Here is a 24,698-nt window from a genome sequence, read left to right as displayed (position 1 = left end):
TCGATCTAGGGACCTGTGCTTGTGTTCTTCTTGAAATTTAAGTGTTCTTCTCCCCCCTTGAGAGGGGGGAGGGGGAGTAAAAGGGATATGTTTATTGACCTATCCCAATTACCTTGACATATTTCCATGAAGATGTTGCTTATTTCTTGACTCCGACGACCCCTTCTCTTCAAGGGGAGAGGAGGATCTTCTCTACAATTGTTACTTCTCAAGTATGGTGTTCTGTGACTCGCTTGTCAAGTTGAGCGTGCGAAATATCTTTGCCCAACTTGAGGGGGGGAGTGTTGGCGAGTCTTTATTTCATAAGAATTTGGGTTATTTACCAATTATATTTTGTCCTATTGTAATAGATATTATTTTATTTAGTGTTATGGGGGTTGATGATTTTTTCAACCCTCATGGACCCGACCCCGACTCCGAAGACGACCCCGACCTCGACTTCGAAGAAGACCCCGACCCCGACCCCGACCCCGACTCCGAAGACGACCTCGACCCCGACCCTGATCCGACCCCGACTCCGAAGACGACTCCGACCTCGACTCAGGCTCAGATTCCGATCCTAATTCCTACTCAACCTGTATTCTATGCATTTTTCGCTGCACAGATTATGACTTCTCGACTAACGACCCCGACACATGGACCAGATTGCTCATTTTGTGAAATCCGAGAGTCACTTGGCGGATATTTTGACAAAGGCGATTTCCAGTAAAGCATTCCACAATTCACTAGATCAGTTGGGCATTGGCGACATCTATGCACCAACGTGAGGGGGAGTGTTGGCGTGACTTGTGGATATTGACTTACTTTCCTTACACACCAAGAATTCTATTATAATTGTAATTGATTTACTTTAATTCCTGATTTCCTACTGCAAATAGATTTAGGAATTTATTATTTACTTGCCCATTCAGGTTTCGTTGTATTATAAATATGACCTCCTACAAGGAGAAGAATACACAGAAAATTCCCACAAACAAATATTCTTTCATAGTTTTCATATTTTAGCAGTAACAACACAAAAACAATAAGGGCCCGTCTCTTGTCGAAGAATGTTTTCCAAAAATATTTTCAGAGAATGAAAATGAGAAAACAAATTTGCATATTCAGGATTCGAGAATGCGTCTGGTAAATTAGTTGGAAAACAAATTCAGAAAATAAAAATAGTGAAAACGTGTCTTTTCCAAAACTTATAGGTGGGCTCTGATACCAGATGATGGGTACACAGGGCAGTTGGCTTAAAAACAAGGCAAAAAGATAAATGCAGAATTGGAAATATGAATTGTATATTCTTCTCTGCCTCACAACTATGAGGCCAAGCTCTTTAAATACATCAAAGATCGAAAGCTGCTAAGGGTGAAAAAGTAAGACACATGACAGCTATCTAACGATTATTCTAGTCTGCCCACAAGGTGGGGAGAAGGAAGAAGAGCCTAACAAAGGAGAGCTGCCCATATTGGGCTAAAGCCATGAAGGACATTGTATTAGGCTGTAAAAGTGTAGAATGGTTGCATCATATACAATCTCTAATATTAATGTTTTTCGAAAATTTCCAATTTTTCTGATATATCTGAGTTTTTGGAATCGGAATAAGACGATCCATTCCGGCTGAATTACAGGCTTACCAACAATGGATGCCTTCCTCTCTTTCTTTGTTGTTTTAGTTGTTTAATTTTTTATATATTTTATTATAATTTAATTTTTAATTGTAAAATTAAAAAAATTGGCCATGTGTCAAGCATGTGAGATTTTGACAAAAAATTGGATGAAATTTGAAAATTTTAACAATAAGGACGAAATTGGATATTTCTAATGAGTTTGAGGACTAAATCGGCAGACAAAATAATTCAGGGGATTAAGTTTGAATAACATGACAGTTTATGGGGTGAAATGGCTTAAAATTATTTTATTAATGTGTATTATAAATCTAACAGAATATCATCTCGAAATTTACCAATGATCCATTCCAATTTCCAATTTGGATGTTATTAGTTCAACGCCGCATAGTTTGTTACTTAGGATTTCAAGCACAAAGCAGATGCTAAAGAGCTTTGCAAGAAAATGTTCTCATTCTCTACTACTTGAATGAATCTATGTTTTGTAAACTTAGAAAGAAGAGCAAGGGTAATAAATATGAATCATCTACAAGTAAGGGCAATAAAGTAAATCACATCACTCCTTTGTAAATTTTTTTTTTTTCTGTTGAGAGAGAGAGAGAGAGAGAGAGAGAGAGAGAGAGTATTTATTAATCTTTATATATTGTATATATACAATCCCTTGTTGTAAGATTTTGATGGATCTGATTGAAGGGTTTAGGGTTTAGATGTTTCCTTTTCTTTCCTTACAAGATTGAGTGACATTCGGCATCCATATTCAGTCTCACCTGCCAAACCCTGGATCTAATCCATCGTCTTCTATCCTAAAATAAAATTTTCCCCAACTTGCTATTCTACTGCTAGTGCTACGCCAAATGTCTCCCAGACTCACACATTCCATTATCTTCAGCAAACCCAATCGATTTCGAGATATCATATAAACATTGTACAAATTTCCTTACTCTTCGCTTATCTGACCAAAAACCCTAGAAAAAGCTTATAGCTTTATCTCTATCTGTAATCATAGAGAATGAGTACCAGGAAGAACTTGCATATGTTAACAAGTATTGGGAAGATAACAAACAACTTTATTATGCAGCTCTATATTCCCCCTTCTGCATATCTGTATGCAGTGGGACTTTGGCGGTGGGAGATTATCAGCACTACATGGCAGAGGAGGCATTTATCTTGAATGCCATTGCTAAATGGTTGGATTTCCGTATTTTTCTTCTTCTAATTTTATAAAAGATTTGAGATTTTTGTATATATCTTTATTATTTGTTTGATCTCCGGATGCTTAGGTACACAACAGCGCAACAGTATGTGTAAGAAGCTGACTCTTATGCCCTTGCTGCTTTGGGTAACCAAATCAAGGATGAGATCGAGTCCAGAAAGAATAATTTTTAGGTTACGCTTTTAAAATATGATAAGGTATTCAAGGAAAAGCGTTGTCTAGGCCTTAAGGCGAGGCGAGGTATGGGTGCACGGGGTAGTTGGCCTAACAACAAGGCAAAAAGATAAAGAAATGCAGAATTGGAAATAGGAATTGTATATTCTTCTCTGTCTCACAACTGTGATGTCAGGCTCCTTAAATACATCAAAGATCGAAAGCTGCTAAGGGTGAAAAATTAAGACACGTGACAGCTATTTAACGGTTATTCTAGTCTGCCCACAAGGTGGGCAAAAGGAAGAAGAGCCTAACAAAGGAGAGCTAAGCCGAAGAACAGACCTATCCTCAGGTTTGGAACGATGGAAAACGTTCCATGATAGAGTGAGCGTCTTCGCAGGTGGCATCAGCAGCGGGAAAACGCTTCCATTGGATGAGCCATTTGGAGCGTGTTGCATTCCGATGCTTGAAAATTTTCTCAGGTTCCCATTGTGGTGCATCGATGGGTGAAATCGGGGGTAGAGTAGGGAGTGGTGTTGTTGTAGCCCAAGGAGACATGGAAGACAGGATGTACTTTGCTGTTCGGCGGTAGCTCCAAGCGGTAAGAGATCAGAAGAATCAGCGAAGGAAGATTGAAGAAGTAGGAAATGTCATGAGATCTTTGGATTTGAAAAGCGAGATGGACATCCCTGCTGCTGTGAATGAAATTAAGTCCGTGAAGGTAAGTTCCTGTGTATTTTTAATCAGGTGGCAAGGTCATCAAGTTTGATTCCTTGTAACCTAATATGCTTCTTATATGTAGACCAGATTAAACCACATAGATACACACATGCATGCTCCCTGTCTAGTGTTCTGTATCTCTGTTTATCTGTTTTCACTGCAATAACCTATTAGATGACCGTGGTTCATGAAGCATGCAACGTTTGGAGCTCTGGTTTAATGGTCTTTGGCGGATTTGTTACAACATCATGTAGCTGGGGTGAATAATAATTTAGGCAGAGGAATTTTATAGGTAACATAGATAGCCCAATCAACGAGAGTCAACCAAATATGTGATGGCAATCAACACAATGAAACAAGATACATTGTCTAGGGAAAAGTTGACTTTGAAGGAGTGAAGAGCTGTATAATAATATATCCATGTAGTTGTTTCATCTATTTATGGTTCTGTTTAATCTCTTTTTCTATTTTTTTAGTTTGGAGCCTACTGACTGACCTTCTGACAGGAAAATGAAGCACTCGAACAATCAAAAGTATTCCATGTTTGTACTGATATGCTGTCTTTGTTTATTTATTCCACTTAATTCTCCTTGATCTTAGACCACAAAAACACAAAATATCCTTATGGTTAAAGTATTCATGTTCAATATTTATATGATGATAAGAGTTATGGTTGAGCATTTAAGTATTCATGATGATGATGGAAACAGGGAGTGAACTTTTTTTTTCTTTTTTCTTTTTTTCAGTTTTGGATTTTTAGCCGTTTACTCCCTGAACTATCACCCTAATTGAACTTACTTCCTTGAACTAAAAAATTTGATGAATTATATGAATTCGCTAATTTCATCCAAAGTTCCGTCAAAATGATTTCATCCAAAGTTCCGTCAAAATTCACACGTGAGCCTCACATGGGACACAACATAAGGGCAATGTAGTCATTCTAATGCACACACACTTTCTTTTTTCTGTTTCTTCCTTCTATCTTCCTCTTTCTCACGCACGCTCTCATCTCTTCTCTGTAACTTTTGTTAAAATTTCAGAGGGACGAACCCTTGGCCCACTACTAGCAATATCGATGTTGTCTCCAACTTAACCACCTGTTTAGCAGGTGTGGGGTTTTATACAAAAGGCATCGATGTTATTAGGAGTGGAACCATTTATTATATGAGACTTTCTATTTTGTTAAGTTTCCGACGTGGGACTCTGTGTATTCTTCAACACTCCTCCTCACGTGGGATCACTTTTTAATGGGCCACACGTCCAATCAATTCCACATCGATCACTTTTTTGTTTATTTATTTAAAAAAATTTGTGGTTTGTTTGATTTTTGGTTCAATTTGAGGTTTTTTTTTTGTTTGATTTGGGTTTAATCGGGCACAGTCAACCGACCCGCTTTGATACCATGTTAAGATTTCAGAGGGACGAACCCTTGACCCACTACTAGTAACATCGATATTGTCCCCAACTTAACCACATGTTTAGCATGTGTGAGGTTTTATACAAAAGACCTCGATGTTATTAGGAGTGGAACCATTTATTATATGCAACTTTCTATTTTGTTAAATTTTCGATGTGAGACTCTGTGTATTCTTCAACAACTTTCTCTCTCTGATTCCTTATCTTCTTCATCCTCTCTCTATTTTTTATCTTGTTTTTTGTCTCTCTATGTTTTTTTTATCTTCTTTGTCCTCTGTATTTTTTTTTTCTTTTCTTCCTCTCTCTGTTTTTTTTTTTTAAATCTTCTTTTTCCTCTCTCTGTTTTTTTTTTCTCTTCTTCTTCCTCTCTCTATTTTTTTCTTCTCATTCTCTATTCCTCTCTCTTTCTTTCATCCTCTTGTAGATAAGGTCAGTTCTGTTGCATATGTGTATATTTTATTTCTGTTTAAGGTATGTCTTTTGGATTGATTGTGGTGCTTTGATTATGTGACATAAGGTTGGTGTGTTTTTATTTTGGCTCCAAGCTATTAGGGAATATGGGGAAAGGAAGGAAAGGTGTTATAATGACTATTGCCGTCTAGTTATGTTCCTCACATGTGAATTTTGACAGAACTTTGGATTAAATAATCTGAAATCTATCAATGGGGGTTAAATTAGCGAATTCATATTTTTCGGGTGCTAAATTGGCATATTTTTTAGTTCAAGGAGTAAATTCGATTAGGGTCATAGTTCGGGCATGAAAACGGGACATTGCTCTTTCAGATTTGATCCAGCTCTACTTTCTGAGCTTTTTTATTCTCAACATGAATGGATTAAACATGTGTTCTTAACAATTTTTGTTTCAACTGTAATATATAAATATCTTCACGGTTTATTATATACCCCCAGTTTTGGGTTGAACTACCAATGTCGTCGTTGTTGGATATTCATTGAGTTTTGTTAACTTTGATTGACTTGTAGACACTACTTTTTTTTTTACCTACTTTTCAACCTCAATAAGTAGTAAAATTATACTCTTATAACCACTTGAGCGCTCATTTTCTTGTGATAAAAATACGTTCAAGTATAAATGCAATGTCTAAAATGGGTATTTAATAGTTATATAATGAGTTTGGCTGAGTTAGTTAGTTAAATTATTTGAGTCACAATGTAATATGTTAATCGTTTTCAGTGTTTTTTAAAAACTGAAATTAGTTATCAAACAAATTTTAAATTTTAAAAATAAAAATTGAAAACTAAAAAATGAAATGGTTATCAAACGGGCTTTAAACTTTGAACTTTGAAGCATAAAGTAAATGCTAAAGAGCTCTCCAAGAAAATGGTCTCCTGCTACTCGAATCAAAATTGGCCATTGTCACCGTTAACCCTTAACCCACATTCCATGTCCCACCACAACTACTATATGCAAAACAATGGTCTCATGTTCGAATCCATATAGCACATTGACAATTTGTGCGAAAGAACCCACCCCCTTTCTTAACTTTGGCACACACAAAAAATTCAAACTGGTTAAATTTAAAACACGTGAAAAATTAGGTCTTAGGTGTGATTCAAAGGTATGTTTAGATGGTTAAATTAAAATTGGTCTAATTCTTATACGTTTCTAAGTTATTTCTTCTGCTTGTCTATTAAAAAATATCACCCTCTCTTCCCCCAGCCCTCCAGGTCCAGCTAACCCTAGACCCCAAGCCACCACCCACTATATCCCCACTCCAGCACACCCACCCAATTTTGTAGTCAATTTCCTCCGTTGCCTATAACGGAAGTGAATGTTAACATGGATGAATAGTGAGTGTTTAGGCTGAATAGTCTCGGGTAAGCATATATAAATAATAAAGAGTTCGCTCGGGCAAATAGATGTGAATAGTCACATGGTTAAACCCTAAATAGTCCATGTCAAGTGTATGGTGTTAACTTGTATTATTTAATTACTTGACTATTTTAAATGGGTTGGGCTTTTAATACTCTCTTACTTGACTAACTTATACAACTCACACATCCCGGTTTAGATAATACACGCTTAATTATACACGCTTAATTATACAATTAGGGGAAAATAACACACACGTTCAAGTGAAAAGTCAGACGCTACTTTCATCTTCTTCTCCCTAGGGTTCTTCTCTGCTATGTTCATATGTTATTCTCTTCACCATTTTCCAGGTATCTATATCCCTCTCTCTCGTACTCTCTCCAATATGGTTCTTCTATCTTATTTTCTTTCTTTATATATTTCATATTTTATTAAATTTTTGTGAAAATTAATTATGAATTTTTCCTTTCTGTCGAATGTTTAATTGTTTGTTTGTGATACAGTAATTCGATACATTAGGATTAGAAATTTCTATGATGAGACCTACTCAATCAAATTATTTAGATAGCATTTTAGGAATTGATGACATCCAATGTGTGAACCAAATTAGGATGGATATGAGAACTTTTCATTTTTTATGTCAATTGGTCCATGATGATGGGAGACTATTAGTAGGTACTTCAATGCAATCATGCATGGAGTGTTAAGATTACAAGGTAGACTTTTGAAGGTGCCGGAACCCATACCTGATAATTGCACCGATAATAGATGGAGATGGTTTAAGGCACTGTAAAATTAAATTAAGATTGGTCAATTTAATTACCATATCTAAGAGTTCAGTTTCTAAGGTACCTTATTTTTTTAATTGCGTAGAAACGCTTGGGGGCGTTGGATGGGACTTACATTAGGGTTCGTGTCCCTAAACAAGATAAGCCAAGATATCGAACACGAAAGGGGGAGGTTACAACCAATGTATTGGGAGTTTGTAGTCCTGACATGAAATTTATATTTGTTTTCCCTGGTTGGGAAGGATCTGCTTCTGATTCTAGGTTGTTATGAGATGCAATTAGTAGCCCAACAAGATTAAGAGTTCCCACAGGCAAAGATGTATCTGTCTATCGATGACCAAATTAAGGCACTAAGGCTAATTTTGGAGAAAGTAAGTGATGAGAGAACATTCCTAACATTGGATGGTGCTATGAGAAAAGCATTTGTATTTCTCGTACTTAGGCGAGGGAGATGTGATTAACTTTTTGATGCAGTTTAGTTTATGAACAACTTTCCCTTTTACTCTTATCACCTTAGTATGTGCTTACTTTGAATTATACATTATTTGGAACTGTTTTTATTAACGTATTTGAGTATGTTGGGAATTTTTATGAGATACTACAATTATGATAATGAGCTAGTTCATGTAATCTTATCTAATAGATCATGGCAAAAACAAATGAAAAAAAAAATCTTGTCATATGAATCTTACCAAAAAAATTTCGTGTCGTTTGAATTTTAATTTCCACTTAAATTATCAAAGAAATTTTTTTAAAAAAATAGTATGATCTGATGTTATCCGGAACAACACCAAACAAAGTATAACTTAGTCATACTATTTATCAAGAACAACACCAAATATCTCATAATATTATGGATAAACAGTCAATACTCTCCGAAACAGATTAATATTATCCGACAGAAATTAGTCAGTATAATCCGACGTACCAAACGAGCCCTTAATAGTAATCTGAGTCAATAGCTACCGTGAAGAATGCCAGAATAGTGACTTTAATGGGGAGAGAGAGAGAGAGCGAGAGAGAGAGAGAGAGAGAGAGAGAGAGAGTTTTTTCTGAAAAATTTGGTGTGAAGAACAAGTTTTTGTTGTTGAAATTTGAGGTTCAATACGTAACATATAGTTCAAATTGCATAAACGACAATCTCTCAAGTATTACCCGGGAAAAAGTAAAACTCATATGCATCAGTATCTCAAATCAATTTCAAATCCTTTGAGCCTTACAATGGAGCTGTCTCACTGATGTCATTTTCACCGGACACCGCGAATTGTTGTCAAGACCGACCAACCCATTCTTAGCCCAATCATCACAAAAGTCACAAACTATAGTCCAGCATGTATTGCATCATGTTTTATTGAGTGGGCTTTCAATTGGGACCATATTCAGTCGCCGATGCTGTCTTTCGTCTCAAAGTCACACGGTTCACATTAAAAGCATTTGGCAAAATAGATATGTTATATCAATCACATTGGTGGGATGGGATATACGATATAGTACAATGCGAACTCACATCATATTTGAATCCGGGTTATAGCTGCTAGTTTTACGGGTTTATCGTTCCCTATTAGAATATAAATTAATCACGATTTATTAAATTGTGTTTACACGCAAGACAGTCATACATACCCCTATTAGAATATAAATTAATCACGATTTATTGAATTGTGTTTACACGCAAGACAGTCGTACATTAATTTGATTGAGATCTACATTACTTTACTTAAATTCAAATTTGAATTAGATATACATTTAGGATTTTCTACATTACATTACTCAATATGTTTACACTAAAGTCAAATTTCATATGGTACAACCAATTTCTTATATAAAACAGAGTGGGGAAATTATTATTGTTGTTGATGTTGGTATATTTTAATAGGGCAAGTGACTTGAGTCAAAAGGAAAGAAAAAAAAAAAAAGTTATTGTAAGATGGAGGAGCGCACATGAAGTTGATGCACACGCATACCCGTGGAGTTGCCTCAAATCTAAATCATATTGTCTGACTTTTTGACTTTTAGGGAAAGGGGGGAGCATATGAAAAATAAAGAATATTTCCCTTAATGGCAACAAATTGGTGGTGGTGCCCAAGCACTCCCCCAACCTCTATTCCATTATTGAAGCCTGCAATTTTTTTTTCTTCATGCATAATTGCATATGTCCAATTACACTATTCTTACCCAATTACAAGGGCGCCAAAATACCGGGGAGTTGGGGTTTTTTAAATATTTTTTTAAAAAAAACCAATCTCACTTGACTTTATATTTGAATTTCAATACCAATTCATTGAAATTGGATTGAGTGATTGTTACTTTTTAAGTAATTGTACGATGATTTGATCCCGGTCGAATTTCAAATGTCGAAATGTGTAACTTTTAACTGTATTAAAAAACCAACAAGTAACAAAAGGACTAACAAGCAAGTGGCATGTTCCTTCATAAATTTTTTTTTGAAATAATAAGAAAAGTAAAAAAAAGAAGTTGTTAGAAGTATTTTAAGAATATTTTTCAGATGTGTTGAATAAAATACTATTTATTTTTTATTATTTAAAAAAGAAAAAAAAAAGAAAAAAAAAAAGCGGAGTAGATATCTGCGTGGAATGATAATAATGCCACTCCTTTTTAAAATAAAACAAAATTGAAAGGAGCACATTGTGCATTTTATTTGAAGAGGCAGCTAATAAGACCTTTCATTATTGTTGTTATTTGATTAGATATTATTTTAACTACTAAAAACAACTCTCCAATTTGTTTTCTTTCGTTTCCTGTTCCCCACGCTTTGCTGCATGCGCTCAGCATAACAATATGCATATGCGGAGAATATAATGTGACCAAAGCCACAACTTGCGAAAATGCTACATATTAACTTACAATTTTTATTTGGTGAAAAACCATATTCCCGATGTACGATCACATGTGAGAAATTCGGAAGCATGATTTGGCTCCTTAAAAAATTGAGGAGGAGATCCTTCTTAAAATCAATGGAATTTTGATACTTGTTAAATTTTAGCAATACTAATAAAGTTTCAACAAAAAAATATAAAGAATATTAAAATAATTTAACACATTTCAAAACTATATTGATGATAAGGAGGCGCTCGTCCTCAATCTTAAGAAGTCAGACTTTTCCCTTTTAATAACGGCAACCTCAATTTAATTAACACATGTTCCTCAAGTCCAGCTTTCCAATTATAATTGTGAACCTTCCTTTACCTTAATTATTAGATTAACTACTAATTTACTTGATGTCTAGGTGTGGCAACGGGTTGTGTGAAGCCAAGATAAGGTCATTTTAACAATTTACCAAGGTATTGGACGACACTAATATTTACTCTCATTTTAGAGTATAATATCAATAAATATCTATTTATATTATAATATATTGACGAGTTACTTGTAAGAAACACGTAATCGTATTTTACTGCCAACTTTTTGCTTATTTTACTTTTCAATCACAAATTGTCTCTCCTATCGTTGGCTGTATATAGACATGATTTAACACGTAACGGTAAAAATGAACACGTAAAGTATACAAGCGATGACAAGACATGATTTACTCACACAAAGGACAGCAATGTCATGGGAGGTGAGAGAGGAGAGGGCATCTGTGGAGATAGGGACCTTAGCTCATTAATGGACACGTTGTCGTATTGATTAAAAGGTGCGAGATTCGAGGTGCTCTTAAAGATGGTGGTGGCCCCAAACCCCAGTCAACAATGTCTTCCATCAATAAAAGAACATGTTGTTGCCATGATGTACAAATTTAGCATCTTCGTACTTGGGCTTCCCTATTTTGTACAACATAGTCCAGCCCAATTTTAGCATTTATTTATGGCCCAAATAATTAGGCATGGGTTACAACCAATAAAATAAAATGGGATTGCTAATGATTTCAGATTAGTTGCTAAACATTTCCCAAGGTACTTATTACCCTCTTATTAGTTATTATGCACGACTCTAAATTTGATGGCCCACATGAACAACTTATTATATGGCTAATCCGGAGAGAAAAATCTATGCGAGAATGTTCTTGTCACATTAAAAAAAAAAATTGCATGGAATTAAATTTAGCGACTAGTTTTTATTTATTGAAAACATGCAATTTTTTTAACTTGATTGATCTGTCTCTTTTTATTGCTTGTGAATGATCTTTTTTTTACACGTGTAGTGTGGGTGAATGTCAAGTATTGATTAACATAAAATGTACCATGACACACATTTCTATTATTTGTTAATCATCACTTACAAATCCATGAATTGATTTTAGTGATTGATATTTCACTTTATACAATGATTAAGATGTACAAAAGTGAATGTTAGTTATTGATTCATGGGAAACTTATGGTGAGGGATTGTTAATTTATTGTGAGAGGACTTTATTAACGATTAAAATCCCTCACGTACGCTAGCCACAAGTTTTAATAAAATTTAGATTTATCAACGGATGACAATTACCCAGATCAGATCATCTAACTTTCAACTGGGAAAGACCAAGGCTGGTGTAGGGTGCTCTATCAGATTTTGAAGAGGAGAGAAAAGAATAGGGAAAAATTGACCCCAAAAAAAAGGGGAGATTTCGAACAAAAAAGAAAAGAATAGGGGGAGACAGAGAGAGAGAGAGAGAGAGCAGTGGAGCAGTTGGTCACATCCGAAGGGGACCGCCTAGTTGTATTGGTTGTATTATAGAGCAACCAAAACCTAAAGCGACAACCGTATAAGAAGCGCGTGCTCACACGTGTCTATCACATGATTTGATTTGTATAGTGGGTCCCATTGATGATGTCTTTAGATTCAAGAGTGAAGTACACGCGCACATAATTGAGTGGATACGGCATCACTTTCTTACTCAATTCCACTAGCCAACATTTGAGAGGGCAAAGAAAAGAATAAGTGAGCTGAGGGGCGGTGGTTGGTTGAATGGGTTGTGATTACGCGTAGGAAATCAGGTACACTCGGGTCCATGACATGAGTTCTTCTCCCAATTACGTGGATCCATCTCATTGGCAGATCAATACGATCACCCAATGATGTGGCAATCTCTTATTTATTCAAATTTGGGTTATTATGAACCTCATTTGTTTTTAACAACAAAATACTTGGTGAACAAATTTTGTGAGTCTAATATTATTATTAATTTTTTTATACATTTGAATTCTATAACTATCTTAATCCTAATGTGTTACCCTATTCCCATTTATACTAACCTAACGACTTGTGAGTCTAGTGTTGGTGTAGTAAGAATATTGAGTTTTTATCAAAAACAGTCAAAATTTACCCCATACTTTCATAAATAGAGGGAAAAAAAAAACTCACTTAAAAATACTCAAATGCCCTCAAAACTGAAACCCACATCAATCCAAAAGGCAAATCCTGCATCTCTGTTTTCAATTTGATTTCAAAAATAAAAACAAAGTTTCAATCAATGTTATATCATTGGACTGGTACCATCGAAGCAATTAGAAGCGCATCATCAAAAACAGGCCTTTGAGCAAACATATGGGGAATGGTGATCATGATTCAGATGACTTATGCTTGGGGGCACGGTAGGGAAGCTTCATCGTTCAAGTCCTCCAATGATATAACATTGATCGAAACATAGGGGAGATTATATGTTGGAAATCAAATGAAAACAAAGATTGCAGGTTTTATGTTTTTAGGTTTACGTGGGTTTTAGTTTTGAGGGCATTAAGTGAGTTTTTTGCTATTTTTGAAAGTTTTTTTTAAAACTGACATTTGTGAGAATAATGGGTAAATTTTGGCTATTTTTGATAAAAACTACACTTACCAAATTCCGATATAATTCTTGTTTATCTTTTAGAGAGAAACTTGTGTACGACAAGGTGTATAACAAATTATTTTCTTTCTTTATCCTCACAAAAGAGAAGAGAATGCAGAGAAAAATGTATACACGGACGGTATAGATAAGTTTTTTTCCAACATTGCATCTCTTTACGGGGAGGGACTTTGGCCAACCAATTAAACCGTAACACGTGTCGGAATGGCTTCTTATAACGCACCTAGCCCTTTGAGATCATAGCCTTTACAATTATGTAGGAGAGCCTCCAACGAGAGTCCTGATAGAGACATTGGTGTAAAACCACAAGAGGGGGCCCACCTCAAGTTGCAAGATGTAAAAGAGTTCGAAAAGGATTTCTGATCTCACCAAGAAAACAAAAGGACTTATTATCAAATCCAATCATCTTTCTTCGTGATGATTTTAATTTAATCCAACGGTTGTGAGTAGAGTGGGTGTTTTGCTGTTGAGACCATAGACAGCAACGGTGACTAAGGTGAGCTTCCATCAATTATCATGAGCTGCCAGCCCACCTGTTCCCTCACAACTCAAAAATAAGAAAATAAATAAAGAAAGAAAGAGTATTTTTAGACCTTATTTTAATCTTTGTTGTGGAAAAAATTAAAAAAGCCCAAAACAGAGAGAGTGTGCATTATAATAAGAGGGAACTTTTTCACAATTTGCAGTATCTACAAACATCTTAACATCCAATCACAGCCATCCACCTTCAAACTCTGCTTTCCCTTCCCTTCCCTCTCTCTCTTCAAAGATTTTAGCAAAAATAGATTCATTTCTTGAAGCTTGCTAGCTTTGCTTTATCTGAGCTTCTGTAGTTTTCTCTTTCCATTCATAGCAAACACAACACTTTTGTTTTCTTTCTTCTCTTTTCTTTGTTGCTCAGGCCTCAAGGAAAAAATAGGAAAGAAGAAATCTTTCCCAACTTTTTTCCACTGACTGCTCCAATTCCCCTGGTTTCAGAGCCTCCCTCACTCTTGTCCCCAATTGGGTTTTCCCCATTAGCAGCCTTTTTGCTCTCTCTCTCTCTCTCTCTCTCTCTCTCTCTCTCTCTCTCTCCAGTTTCTTTTGCTTTCCCAATTGGGATGCCAAGAAGTGGAAGAAGCTGCAGATACAAGTGTTTTAGTTCCACTTCTGAAATTCTACCAAGATTCTAATTTCATTTTCTGAAGATTGCCTTAATCTGTTCTCTGTTTATCATCTCTGAGACTTCTTCAATGGGTTCAGCTAAACTATTTTAGTTTTTTTCTTCTTAAAAATAAAGATTTAAAGACATTTATTTGAATTTTGAAAAGGTGGGTCTTTTCTAGATTCCTCAGGGTGTGCCTATGCGGAAAAAAGGTATTCTGATTCCTTTCAGAATGCCCCTTGATTTAACTCTCCTTTCATCATTCTGAAACCTCCACCGCTCTCTCTCTATCTGCATTTCCTGAAAGGCTTCCCTCTTGCTCTGTTTCTCCTCTGTTTTCAACCCAATTCTCAGTACCATATCCAATTTCATCAGTTGGGAATTCAAGAAATCAGAAATTCATCCAATTTGTCAATTATGCAAGCGTGAATTTGAGATCTTGAATTTGATATCATGAAGTTTGAAATGGAAATTCTATCGCCTTCATCCTATTTTTCAAGTTCAAATTGGCTTCTTGAAGAGAGCAAGAGCACACAATGGACCCCGGCAGAGAACAAAATGTTCGAAAACGCCTTGGCGGTGCACGACAAGGACACACCAGACCGGTGGCTTAAGGTGGCAGCACTGATACCTGGGAAGACAGCAATGGATGTGATGAAGCAGTATGAGGAATTGGAAGTTGATGTTGGCAAAATAGAAGCAGGGCTGGTTCCAATTCCTGGCTATAGTGCCTCTCCATTCACATTGGAGTGGGTGAATAGACATGGCTATGATGGGTTCAAGCAGTCTTATGGGCTTGGTGGTAAGAGATCTTCATCAGCTAGGCCTGCTGATCATGAAAGAAAGAAAGGTGTTCCATGGACTGAAGATGAACACAAGTAAGTTTCCCAGTGTAAATTTCAGAATGTAATGTTTATTTCACTTTAACATTTGAGCTGTTAAAGTAGAATTGGCTTGAAGTTAACATTTTAGATGAATTTTTTTTTTTTCCACATCTAAGCCATATATGAAGTGTGAAAAAAACTTTGGGACTGCATATCAAAGCAAGATCAGAACTCTAGCTTAGGTGTTTTGTTTTTCAGCCATTCTTTTGACATGATATTTTCATGATTGTGTATAGGCTGTTTCTACTGGGGCTGAAAAAGTATGGCAAAGGGGACTGGAGGAACATCTCACGCAATTTTGTGGTAACTCGAACACCGACTCAAGTGGCTAGTCATGCACAGAAGTACTTTATCAGGCAGCTTTCAGGGGGGAAGGATAAGCGAAGAGCCAGCATCCATGACATAACAACCGTCAATCTCAACGACATGAGAACTCCATCTCCAGACAATAAAAGGCCTCTCTCTCCTGAGCACTCATCTGTGCCTCAGCAGCCAAATTCTGCTGCCACTGCCAGGACTCCGTTTCAGTGGCATCACCAGCAAGGCGGTGGAGCAAACATGGCTTTCAATCAAGCACATAGAAATATGTTCATGTCCCATCCTTATGGGATTAGTTCATATGGACTTAAAATGCAGGGGCAAGATCTGCACAAAGGTGCTGCTAATAACTCTTACTATGGACCTCAAAATATGGTTTTCCAGATGCAATCCGCACAGCACTACCCGTATGGATGATCTAGCAGCTCTTCTCAATCCTCTGCAGTTTGATATGCCATTATGGTCTTTTAGTTCATTAGTAATAGCTTTACCTGAGCTTTTTTTTTCATGGTTTCATGTAAATATGTCATTCAGAACTTTGAGTTAGCATAATAGTATCTGAGGGGAACAAGATCAAAGTATTTCGTGGAATTTGGAATACGTACGAAATATGAAACTGAGGTGAAGCATCTCAAAACCTAGTTGTACCCCCCACCCCCCCCCCCCCCCCTATGGATTTCATATTCTGTAATGATAAGGGAGTGGTGAATTATTGCAGAAGGCATCAAAGATGAACAGGAGCATGTATGAGAAATAATGGTTTTTACTTTTTAGAGTCCGGGTAAGGGTCTTGAGGCAAACACAGTACGCTAAACGCTTGAGAATGGTTCCTCTAGCTCTAGTTAAGAATGGAATGCAGAAGGAGATAATGCATCGGATAGCAGATAACAGACATAAATAAAATTCCAAGGTCTAATGGATAATGAAAGAACAGGCATAATCAAGGACAAGCATTTTCAATCAAATGGTGAAAGAACGGTATGTCTTAGGCATCACCTGCATATTAATATTCAATGATGTTACAAGGGTCATGAATCTTTGTGATAAATATCAAACATTAATTATGATTAACTTAATAAGCATGGGATCTTCTGAACTTTATTTTTTATTTAATATTTGAATTTTAGTCAAATGACTATGACTTCTAATTTTGCCACTATATTAATTAAAATAAGAGCAAAAATTATAATGGTAGAAAATTCTGTGAGCATCCCATCCCATATTGCTATGTCTGTCTGCTTGGGATAATCTAAATCTTTACTATGGCTTGCAAAGGACCTACTAATGTAGTGGTTTGGAGTAATTGCTCCACCAGGCAAGGTCTTGAGTTCAAGTTCTAGCATCCGTATTGTGTGTGTGAGTGAGTTTAGACCAGTTGTTTTCCTTTAAAATAAAAAACAATAATTGAAAGAAGGAAAAGGGTACTGGATGCTGGGCTTCAAATTAGCCAAGTCACAGAGCACTCAGCTTGGAATTTCATGGTAAGACTACCTACTTTTAACTCTTTTAGACTGTCTCACGAAACTTTGATACCAAAATGGCCAAGTTGACTGGGCAAGACCTTGAAACTTCAAACCTAGAAAGATCAAATGCTGAGTCTTCTTGCACTAACTCAAAGCATCTTATGCTTCAATCACTTTTCTGGCTTGTTTGTTTATATGAGATCCTCTTATAATTAGAAACAAGATCCCACCGTCCTATTAGCTAGCTACGAACGATGATTAGTGATTTTATTGTACATAAAAAATACAAGAGACTAAGATTTAGATCAGATTAGACTGCTAATGTATTTTAATTTGTGGTTCATATTTTTCTGTAATTTGTTTTGTGTGTCATTTCTCTCTCTCTCTCTGGGATTTGGTTTTTGAGCATGGTGGTTTTCTGATTCTAAAGTGTACGGCACCTACCAACTAAATACAATGTTAAAGATTTCACTGTTCTCTAACAAATCTAGACTAAACTTGTGATGCCCGATCTTGGAGACAAATTAAGTAGCTTTTTATTTGCAGAAAGACCTGTTTACCTTTTCCTTAGTCTTTATAATTTCATATTTCTACATGGCTTTGAGATTCTCTTTTGGGTGGGAATATCATTGACTTATTTTCCTCTCCTTCCTTCTTTTATTTATTTGGAAGAAGAATCTTCCTCCTAATTAAGTGCTACTTTGATCTAGTGATTAGTGATTTGCCGTCAAATAAGACAAGTTAACAATTATTACCTACTATTTAGCTCCATAAAGCCCAATGACAGTAATTAGGTAGGTGATTGATGCAAATTTACAACCCAATACACACTCCCACTGTAGTCACTTTGGATGTAAATGTACTTGCATCACTTTTACATCTCGGCACTGGAGATGCTCTTACAAACTTACTTTTGTAAGTTAGGTTTTGCCTATCTCTTTGCAACAAGTTTTTTGTTTTGGAATTAATTGCAGCATTGAACCAAAAAGAAAAACTTGTTAGGTGATGTTGCTTACTCCACCCTTATAAACCCTAGATCGGACTCCTTCCTATCTGATATAGGGTTCCTGTCCGTGACATTCTACCCTACTCGAACATGACTTAAAATTTAAACCCTAATGAGCTAGGCATTTGCCACTCACTCAACCCAAAAGACTAGTAAGGTAAGTGATGGATGGTGATGAATTAGTATTCATTAGTAATCCTAGTGTAATATACAAGACATTTTATCTCTTAAACTCTCTCCACAATTTTTCAGACCAAAAAAAGAACTCTCTCCACAATTCACCTCTCTTTAATTAAAACAAAAAGAAAAAAGAAAACATTATAGAAGGAATCTCATTATTTCAGAGCATACTTGTTAAACAAAATGACAAACAATGAACACAGTGCTCAAGTTGAACTGTACTGTTTTCATTTTGTTCCGTTTCCACCCTTTTCTCTGTTTATTTTTTAACTTATTTGTTACCTAGTTTCTTTTGTTTTTTTTTTCTTCATGAAAAGCCAAGTAACCACGCAGGTCAATAGGACAGTACTGTTATCTCCAGTCCCGCCCATTGTGTAAAGAATCCAGACCTACATGGGCAACACGGTCATTACAATTAGGTTTTGCCCAGTAAATGACAAAACTAATCACCATATTTTTCCAAAGCCTTTCTGCAACTTGGACGAGAAAGCACCCTACACTTTATTCCTAGGCTAGTTTGATTAACACCTAAAAAACTAATTGTAACCACATACATAGTATCATCACTATCACAATTTCTACTTTCGGCCATATCTTGTTTTCTCTCTATTTTTCTCAACTATATTCTGATTCTTCTCTGTCAAAATACTATTAGCTACATGCACTTCAGAGATGTCTGTATGTGTATATATATATATAATTATTCATGGTTAAATCGAAAGAAAGATGAGAGGAAGTTCAGTAGGGGTCTATGTGTAGAAGTGCTTCAGTGGCCCATGGAGATCTGAGAATAATCTGTTGTGGGGACCTATTCTACATATCACAGAAAAGAATATATGGAAGGTCGGAAAGCAGAAGATGCATCATATCTGAATAACATTAGTTAATGCAAGCTTAATGATCTCGTTAAGTCTTCTGTGGACAAGAAAAAAGGGTATAACAGATTAAGACATACCATTGTCAATAGTATCAGTTGGGATCTGAAGCTTTTGCTGGGAATATGAGATTGAAAATCCTTGTCCTCCTGCTATGTCTTTATTGACCTGAGACCGAATTGCAAGTTGACATTGTGCATTGATTTGATCATATCCATTATCAACAAACATGCTTTACATATACAACTGATTTCATGGCTGAATTAATTATCCTTATTCACGAAACCATAGTTCATCTTAAAGATGGAAATCGCATTTGGATCCTTCATGCCAGCTGACAATAATGACTAGGAAACAGCGGCACGGGGGAATAAGGTAACATAAGACAAGAATAGGGTGAATTCATACATTCAATTAAGTACAAACACATTTGACACCAAGGGCAATTCATTCATGAACTGCCATTCTGCTTGAACAGGTTCAAGAAGCTCAGTCTACTCAGGATTTCAGAACGGCCTTAGTCTCAAATGTTTTTACTGTAAGGATTTTCCCTTGTTGTAAGTCAACCCATAGCCAAGAGGATATAAAGGGTCATACGAGTTGTCTAGGGCATTCATCGGCAGCTGTTCAACCCTTTTAAACCATGACACTGGTAATAGGCCCTCGAAGTCATAATCTCCAAAGATCACATCCGCTATTCCCTCTCCTTCACTACCAGGCAACCAAGCAGCAACAAGAGCATCCATCTTTTCCAAGAGCCAAGGCTCTAAAGTTAAGGGTCTTCCAGATATCAGAATCACCAATGTGGGGAGTCTATCAGCAACTGAGCTTATCACATCAGTTCCATTGAAGGGGATGGCAAGCTCCAAATTGTCACCTCTGAATTCTGCATATGGTCCTTCACCAACAGCTACAATTGCAAAAGATATATCTTCTAGTGCTAAGGTGTCTGCTGATGGATATTGCTCGTAAATTATTTCTGTATCATCTCCAACTGCCTTCTTGATAGCTTCCAAGACGGTTGTGCCTTAAAAATGTAAATTTCTAAATAGTTAAGTGTGCCTGTGGAATCACAGCGATCTTAAAAGGTATAAACATGGAAATTTATGGTCTACGAAGCCCTTGTTCTCTACAAAATTTCAATGTAAGATTTAACAATGTTGTTGAAAAACAACAGCATCTAACTAGGAAGCAAAGTTTCCTTGTTAGATTTTTTTCCCCGAAGAAAACCTTTGGGTGAATGATTTAACTACACATTGCCAGATTCCCAAGAAGAGAGAATTTTCACAACCTCTTATTTGTGACAGTTCTTTAAAAAGCAGATTTTGGTTCAATAACCTGAACCAGGAAACTTATTGGAAACTATGTATACAGAAGCCTATGAACTTTGTCTTATGAAGTCATACATAATGTCACATTGATTAATACTATCATGCATACCCATTTCTAGTATTAAAATCCTGGGAAAATAACAAAGTTCCATACCAGTCGTGATCCTGCCACTGCGACCATCCCAAGTAGCTGTCCACCCTCCACACTGATATCCGAGATCATCAGCATGCGTTCCAGCGACAAGTATTCTTTTAGCTTTTCTGTCTAATGGAAGAAAAGGTTTCCTTGAATCCTTTCCATTCTTCAAAAGAACCAAGGACTTGCGAACTGCTTCGCGTGCTAGATCTCTATGCAGCTGTACAATAGTAATAACAGTAAAAACTGTATCTCAGGTATTAAATTGAGCGGGACAGGTTTTGTATAACAGTTGGTACATTTAAAGCATAGAAAGTCCACCATGCCTCAAAATAGGGGTAATATTCTTAAAACAGAATATGCTCGACAAGCAACCTTCTAATGGTAATATGCAAAGCATGCGTTCTTGAATGAGGTGAATGTAAGACATGCTGGCTCTGCAAACTTACCTTGCAACCAACCATGTCCAGCAAAGATCTATCAGAGAAGGGATGCTCAAAAAGACCGGAAACAAACTTCACTCTTAGAATTCTTTCAACAGCATCATCTATCCTGGACATTGATATGTTCCCATGTTCGACCAGATATACCAAATCCTTCACAAATTGTTCATATCTGAAAGGCACCATCACCTGCACACCTAGTCTTGTAAATTAGACGAACAAATAAAAATCAAGGATATCAATAAATAACTTAGGCTTTTAAACTTGGAGTTCAATATCTACCATGTCAATTCCTGCATTAACAGCAGATGAAATGCAGAAACGATAATCTGCACCTCGAGGTTCGCAAAGTTGGTCAAGTGCTTCCCAGTCAGAAATCACAAAACCCTACAGCAGACTAAACCCTGTTAATTTTTTGCCGATATACAGCATTTCATTGTTACAGCAACTACATTCAAATAAACCAACAAAATATACGAAAGTCACATCTAACTCCAATAATACTGTGCCTCTGTTAATTGATTTGAATTTCACTATATCATTCTAATGTTAGCAAAGGCACGTCAAGTGAAGTAGGAAGCATATCAAGAGACCAGAAAGCCATCAATAATCAATCAAAATGGCAATGTTTAATGAATCTATGCCAATAAAATTGTACTTTGAGGGGAAATAGAACCAAGTCAATAATAGGCTTACAGATTTACTTTCTTGTACTTGCGCTTTACCTAATAGGGCAATGGATAGGTATGTAGGGGTAGGTCTTGGGTTCATCTTGCTCACCAAGAAAAAAAAAACTCATTATCTGCATTTTTTACCTTAAAACCTAGCTTATCTTTCAAGATTTCTGTCAGGAGAAAACGGTCAGCATGTAGTTTACTTCCATTCCAGCTGGAATAGGATGCCATAACAGTGGAAACTCCATCAGAAATACAGTTCAGATATGGTGCCATATGAATCCTCTCTAAGTCATCATAAGATGATATCGTATTCCCCTCATTAAGACCTTTATGTGTACCCCCATCTCCAACAAAATGCTTGGCACATGCTATAGTGTTGTTTCTGGAATTAAAAAAAATGGAACTTCAGAAATAATTTCTAATCTGTACAAGAAAGTTACAGTGATTTAGTATTGGAATACAAGATCAAGGTATGAATATGTTAGTAGGAAAGATGAAAAATTGAGTACAGAAGCTAACCACTTGACTGATATAATATAATTATCAAAGAATTGGACAATATGAAAGTTTCATGACATGATTTTAGATACAATGTATACGTAGAAAAAGGAAGGCAAGTTTTCTGGAAAAAGTCTCATCGGTGTCTAAGTGAATCTCCAGAAAGTATTATTTTTCCTTTGTTTTCCCTTCTCATTAACATAAAATAGTATTTGAAAAGGACAGTTCAATTTTCTCTGTAACAATGATGCTTAAAGATGAAATATGATTGACCAAAGAAGTATAACGAGAAATTTATCAACTAACAACTCCTACATACCTTCCCAGTACGAAAGGGTAGCCCTTTGGATACCCTTGGGGTGGCTGCCCCTGCAAGCCTGTAACAATAGACGTCATCTTTCTAACAATTTCAGTGTCTTCACTGTAACTTTCATAGCATCTTCCCCATCTGGGATCTCTGCACACCTGTCATAACCCATTCAAGTGAATTGCTTGACTAATCCATTCAAAAAAGAATATACTGGTGATATGATCATCCACATAAGTTGCACAGCTATTGCAACAACACAAGTGCATCTTTTCCCGCAAAAGAAACAAATTTTAGAATGATCATGCAATCTGATGAGCTGTATAGAAATTGCAATTGACTACATCCATAATGACTTACAGCCACACAGGGAGCAAAAGTATAGTGAATGCCACTAGCCCTGACTTCAAGAGCAGTTGCAGCACCAATCCTTTTAACCAAATCCGCATCTCTGTCAGAGTCAGAAAGTTAGGAAATGGAGGACTAACAAGACTAAATCTCCCTCTCTTTTGTTTCACCAACAACCGGAAAGATGTAAAGTAATTCTAGAAAGGGGTAACGAGACATTGCATTTTAAGTCTATAATTCAGCAATTTAACTCCATTTTTTTCTTCTCTGTTTCTGTGTTCCTTCTTTATATCATTCAGTTTTAACTCAATGCCAAAACAAATTAAAAGATTATAAATTAAAAATATAAGACAAAATTCGCCTTCCAGAAAAGATGAAATCTGGATCCATTGTTCTTGTCATTCAGTTTCCAGTAATTAACATACTTGCATCCTTTGAGTCATGAGTATGGACTCCAAACATAAATTTCAATTCTTTTCCAACATTTTCTTAGGAACCAAACAAAGCGTCCACAACAACCAGTAAAGAAATGGATCATTCACTAGTATAAAGTAAAAAAAAACAAAAATCAAGGGAAGGAACAGAGTGAAGAAAGCTAACCTGGTGGCCCCAAGACCAACATTGTGAGGAAATATAGTGGCGCCATACACACTGTTGTTCCCATGAACCGCATCAATCCCATATATCAGTGGTATTCCGAGCCGTGACTCAAGAGCTGACCTCTGAAACCCATCGACCATATCGGCCCAGTCCGACGACAAGGCCTTCTCAAAGGGCACACTGCCTCCAGCACTGAGTACACTCCCTGCCATAAGGAAATACAGATATTGTCCTTCAAGTATTTGATAAAATACGTGAAAGGAACTTAAAGACATGCATAGAAAACAGATGGGTACCGATGGAGAAGTCTCTAATGGCATCTGGGGTGGAGACCCGGCGCTCGATTTGTGTCATCTGGCCCACCTTCTCTTTCAAAGTCATGCGAGAAAGAAGGTCTTTGACTCGAGCTTCAACGGGTTCATTGGGGTTTCTGTATATGCAATTAAAGTCCTTTACTTTGTCCATCTTGGGCTAAGCTAATCTCTTCTTCTTCTTCTCAGCTTCAGTTGAACAACCCAGGTATATATAGACCTGAAGTGTTCTAACTTCTAGTTCATTTGACAAGTGGTAGATTGTAGAGTTGCATTGCAGTAAATTTACTACAGTACTATATTACTGCCTACCTATTTGAGGATGCCACCAACTTTCCTGCGTTGTTTAAATAATCAGAGGTCAAATCTAACTTTCTTCTGGTTATTAAGCTTGCCCAGTTTTCTCTAACTGTAAACACCAATCTTTGCATGTATGGTTTGGAAGAGGGGACTTCTTGTTGGCTTACTCTATCCTCCAGTCTGATGTAAATGACGGTCTTTTTTTTTCGGTTATGTAAAGTGATTGCCAGAGGGCTTCCAAACAGAAAAATAAAAATAAAATTTTCAAGGGTAATTTGGGCATCTTATGTTCATCCCAGATAGATTAGAGAGTACAATGTGTCTGATCTCAACAGGAAAAAATGAGACTGGAAAA

General features: G+C 36.4%; 2 protein-coding genes across 3 annotated transcripts; one reads left to right on the top strand and one right to left on the bottom strand.

Moving 5' to 3' along the window:
* Positions 1-14,181: 14,181 nt before the first annotated feature.
* LOC117632399 (transcription factor DIVARICATA) lies at positions 14,182-16,641 on the top strand. The gene is made up of 2 exons (XM_034365858.1): positions 14,182-15,544; positions 15,787-16,641. The coding sequence occupies exons 1-2, from the start codon at positions 15,120-15,122 to the stop codon at positions 16,283-16,285; spliced, it is 924 nt and encodes a 307-aa protein (XP_034221749.1). The 5' UTR covers positions 14,182-15,119; the 3' UTR covers positions 16,286-16,641.
* Positions 16,642-19,571: 2,930 nt separating this feature from the next.
* On the bottom strand, positions 19,572-24,552 carry LOC117632218 (beta-glucosidase BoGH3B-like). Of its 2 annotated transcripts, XM_034365651.1 has the most exons (9): positions 24,029-24,552; positions 23,733-23,937; positions 23,145-23,235; positions 22,797-22,942; positions 22,118-22,361; positions 21,585-21,689; positions 21,309-21,491; positions 20,878-21,079; positions 19,572-20,419 (listed from the first exon to the last, which is right to left on the bottom strand). In XM_034365651.1, the coding sequence occupies exons 1-9, from the start codon at positions 24,195-24,197 to the stop codon at positions 19,926-19,928; spliced, it is 1,839 nt and encodes a 612-aa protein (XP_034221542.1). In that variant the 5' UTR covers positions 24,198-24,552; the 3' UTR covers positions 19,572-19,925. The 2 variants fall into 2 exon arrangements, with proteins under 2 accessions (XP_034221542.1, XP_034221543.1); XM_034365652.1 differs by lacking the exons at positions 23,145-23,235; positions 24,029-24,552 and having other exon boundaries at positions 23,733-23,840.
* Positions 24,553-24,698: the final 146 nt, after the last annotated feature.

This window comes from Prunus dulcis, chromosome 6 (genome assembly GCF_902201215.1).
Source record: "Prunus dulcis chromosome 6, ALMONDv2, whole genome shotgun sequence".
Classification (NCBI taxonomy): Eukaryota; Viridiplantae; Streptophyta; class Magnoliopsida; order Rosales; family Rosaceae; genus Prunus; species Prunus dulcis.
The sequence above is the reverse complement of the archived record's forward strand: the minus strand, read 5'-3'. Positions and strand labels throughout refer to the sequence as shown.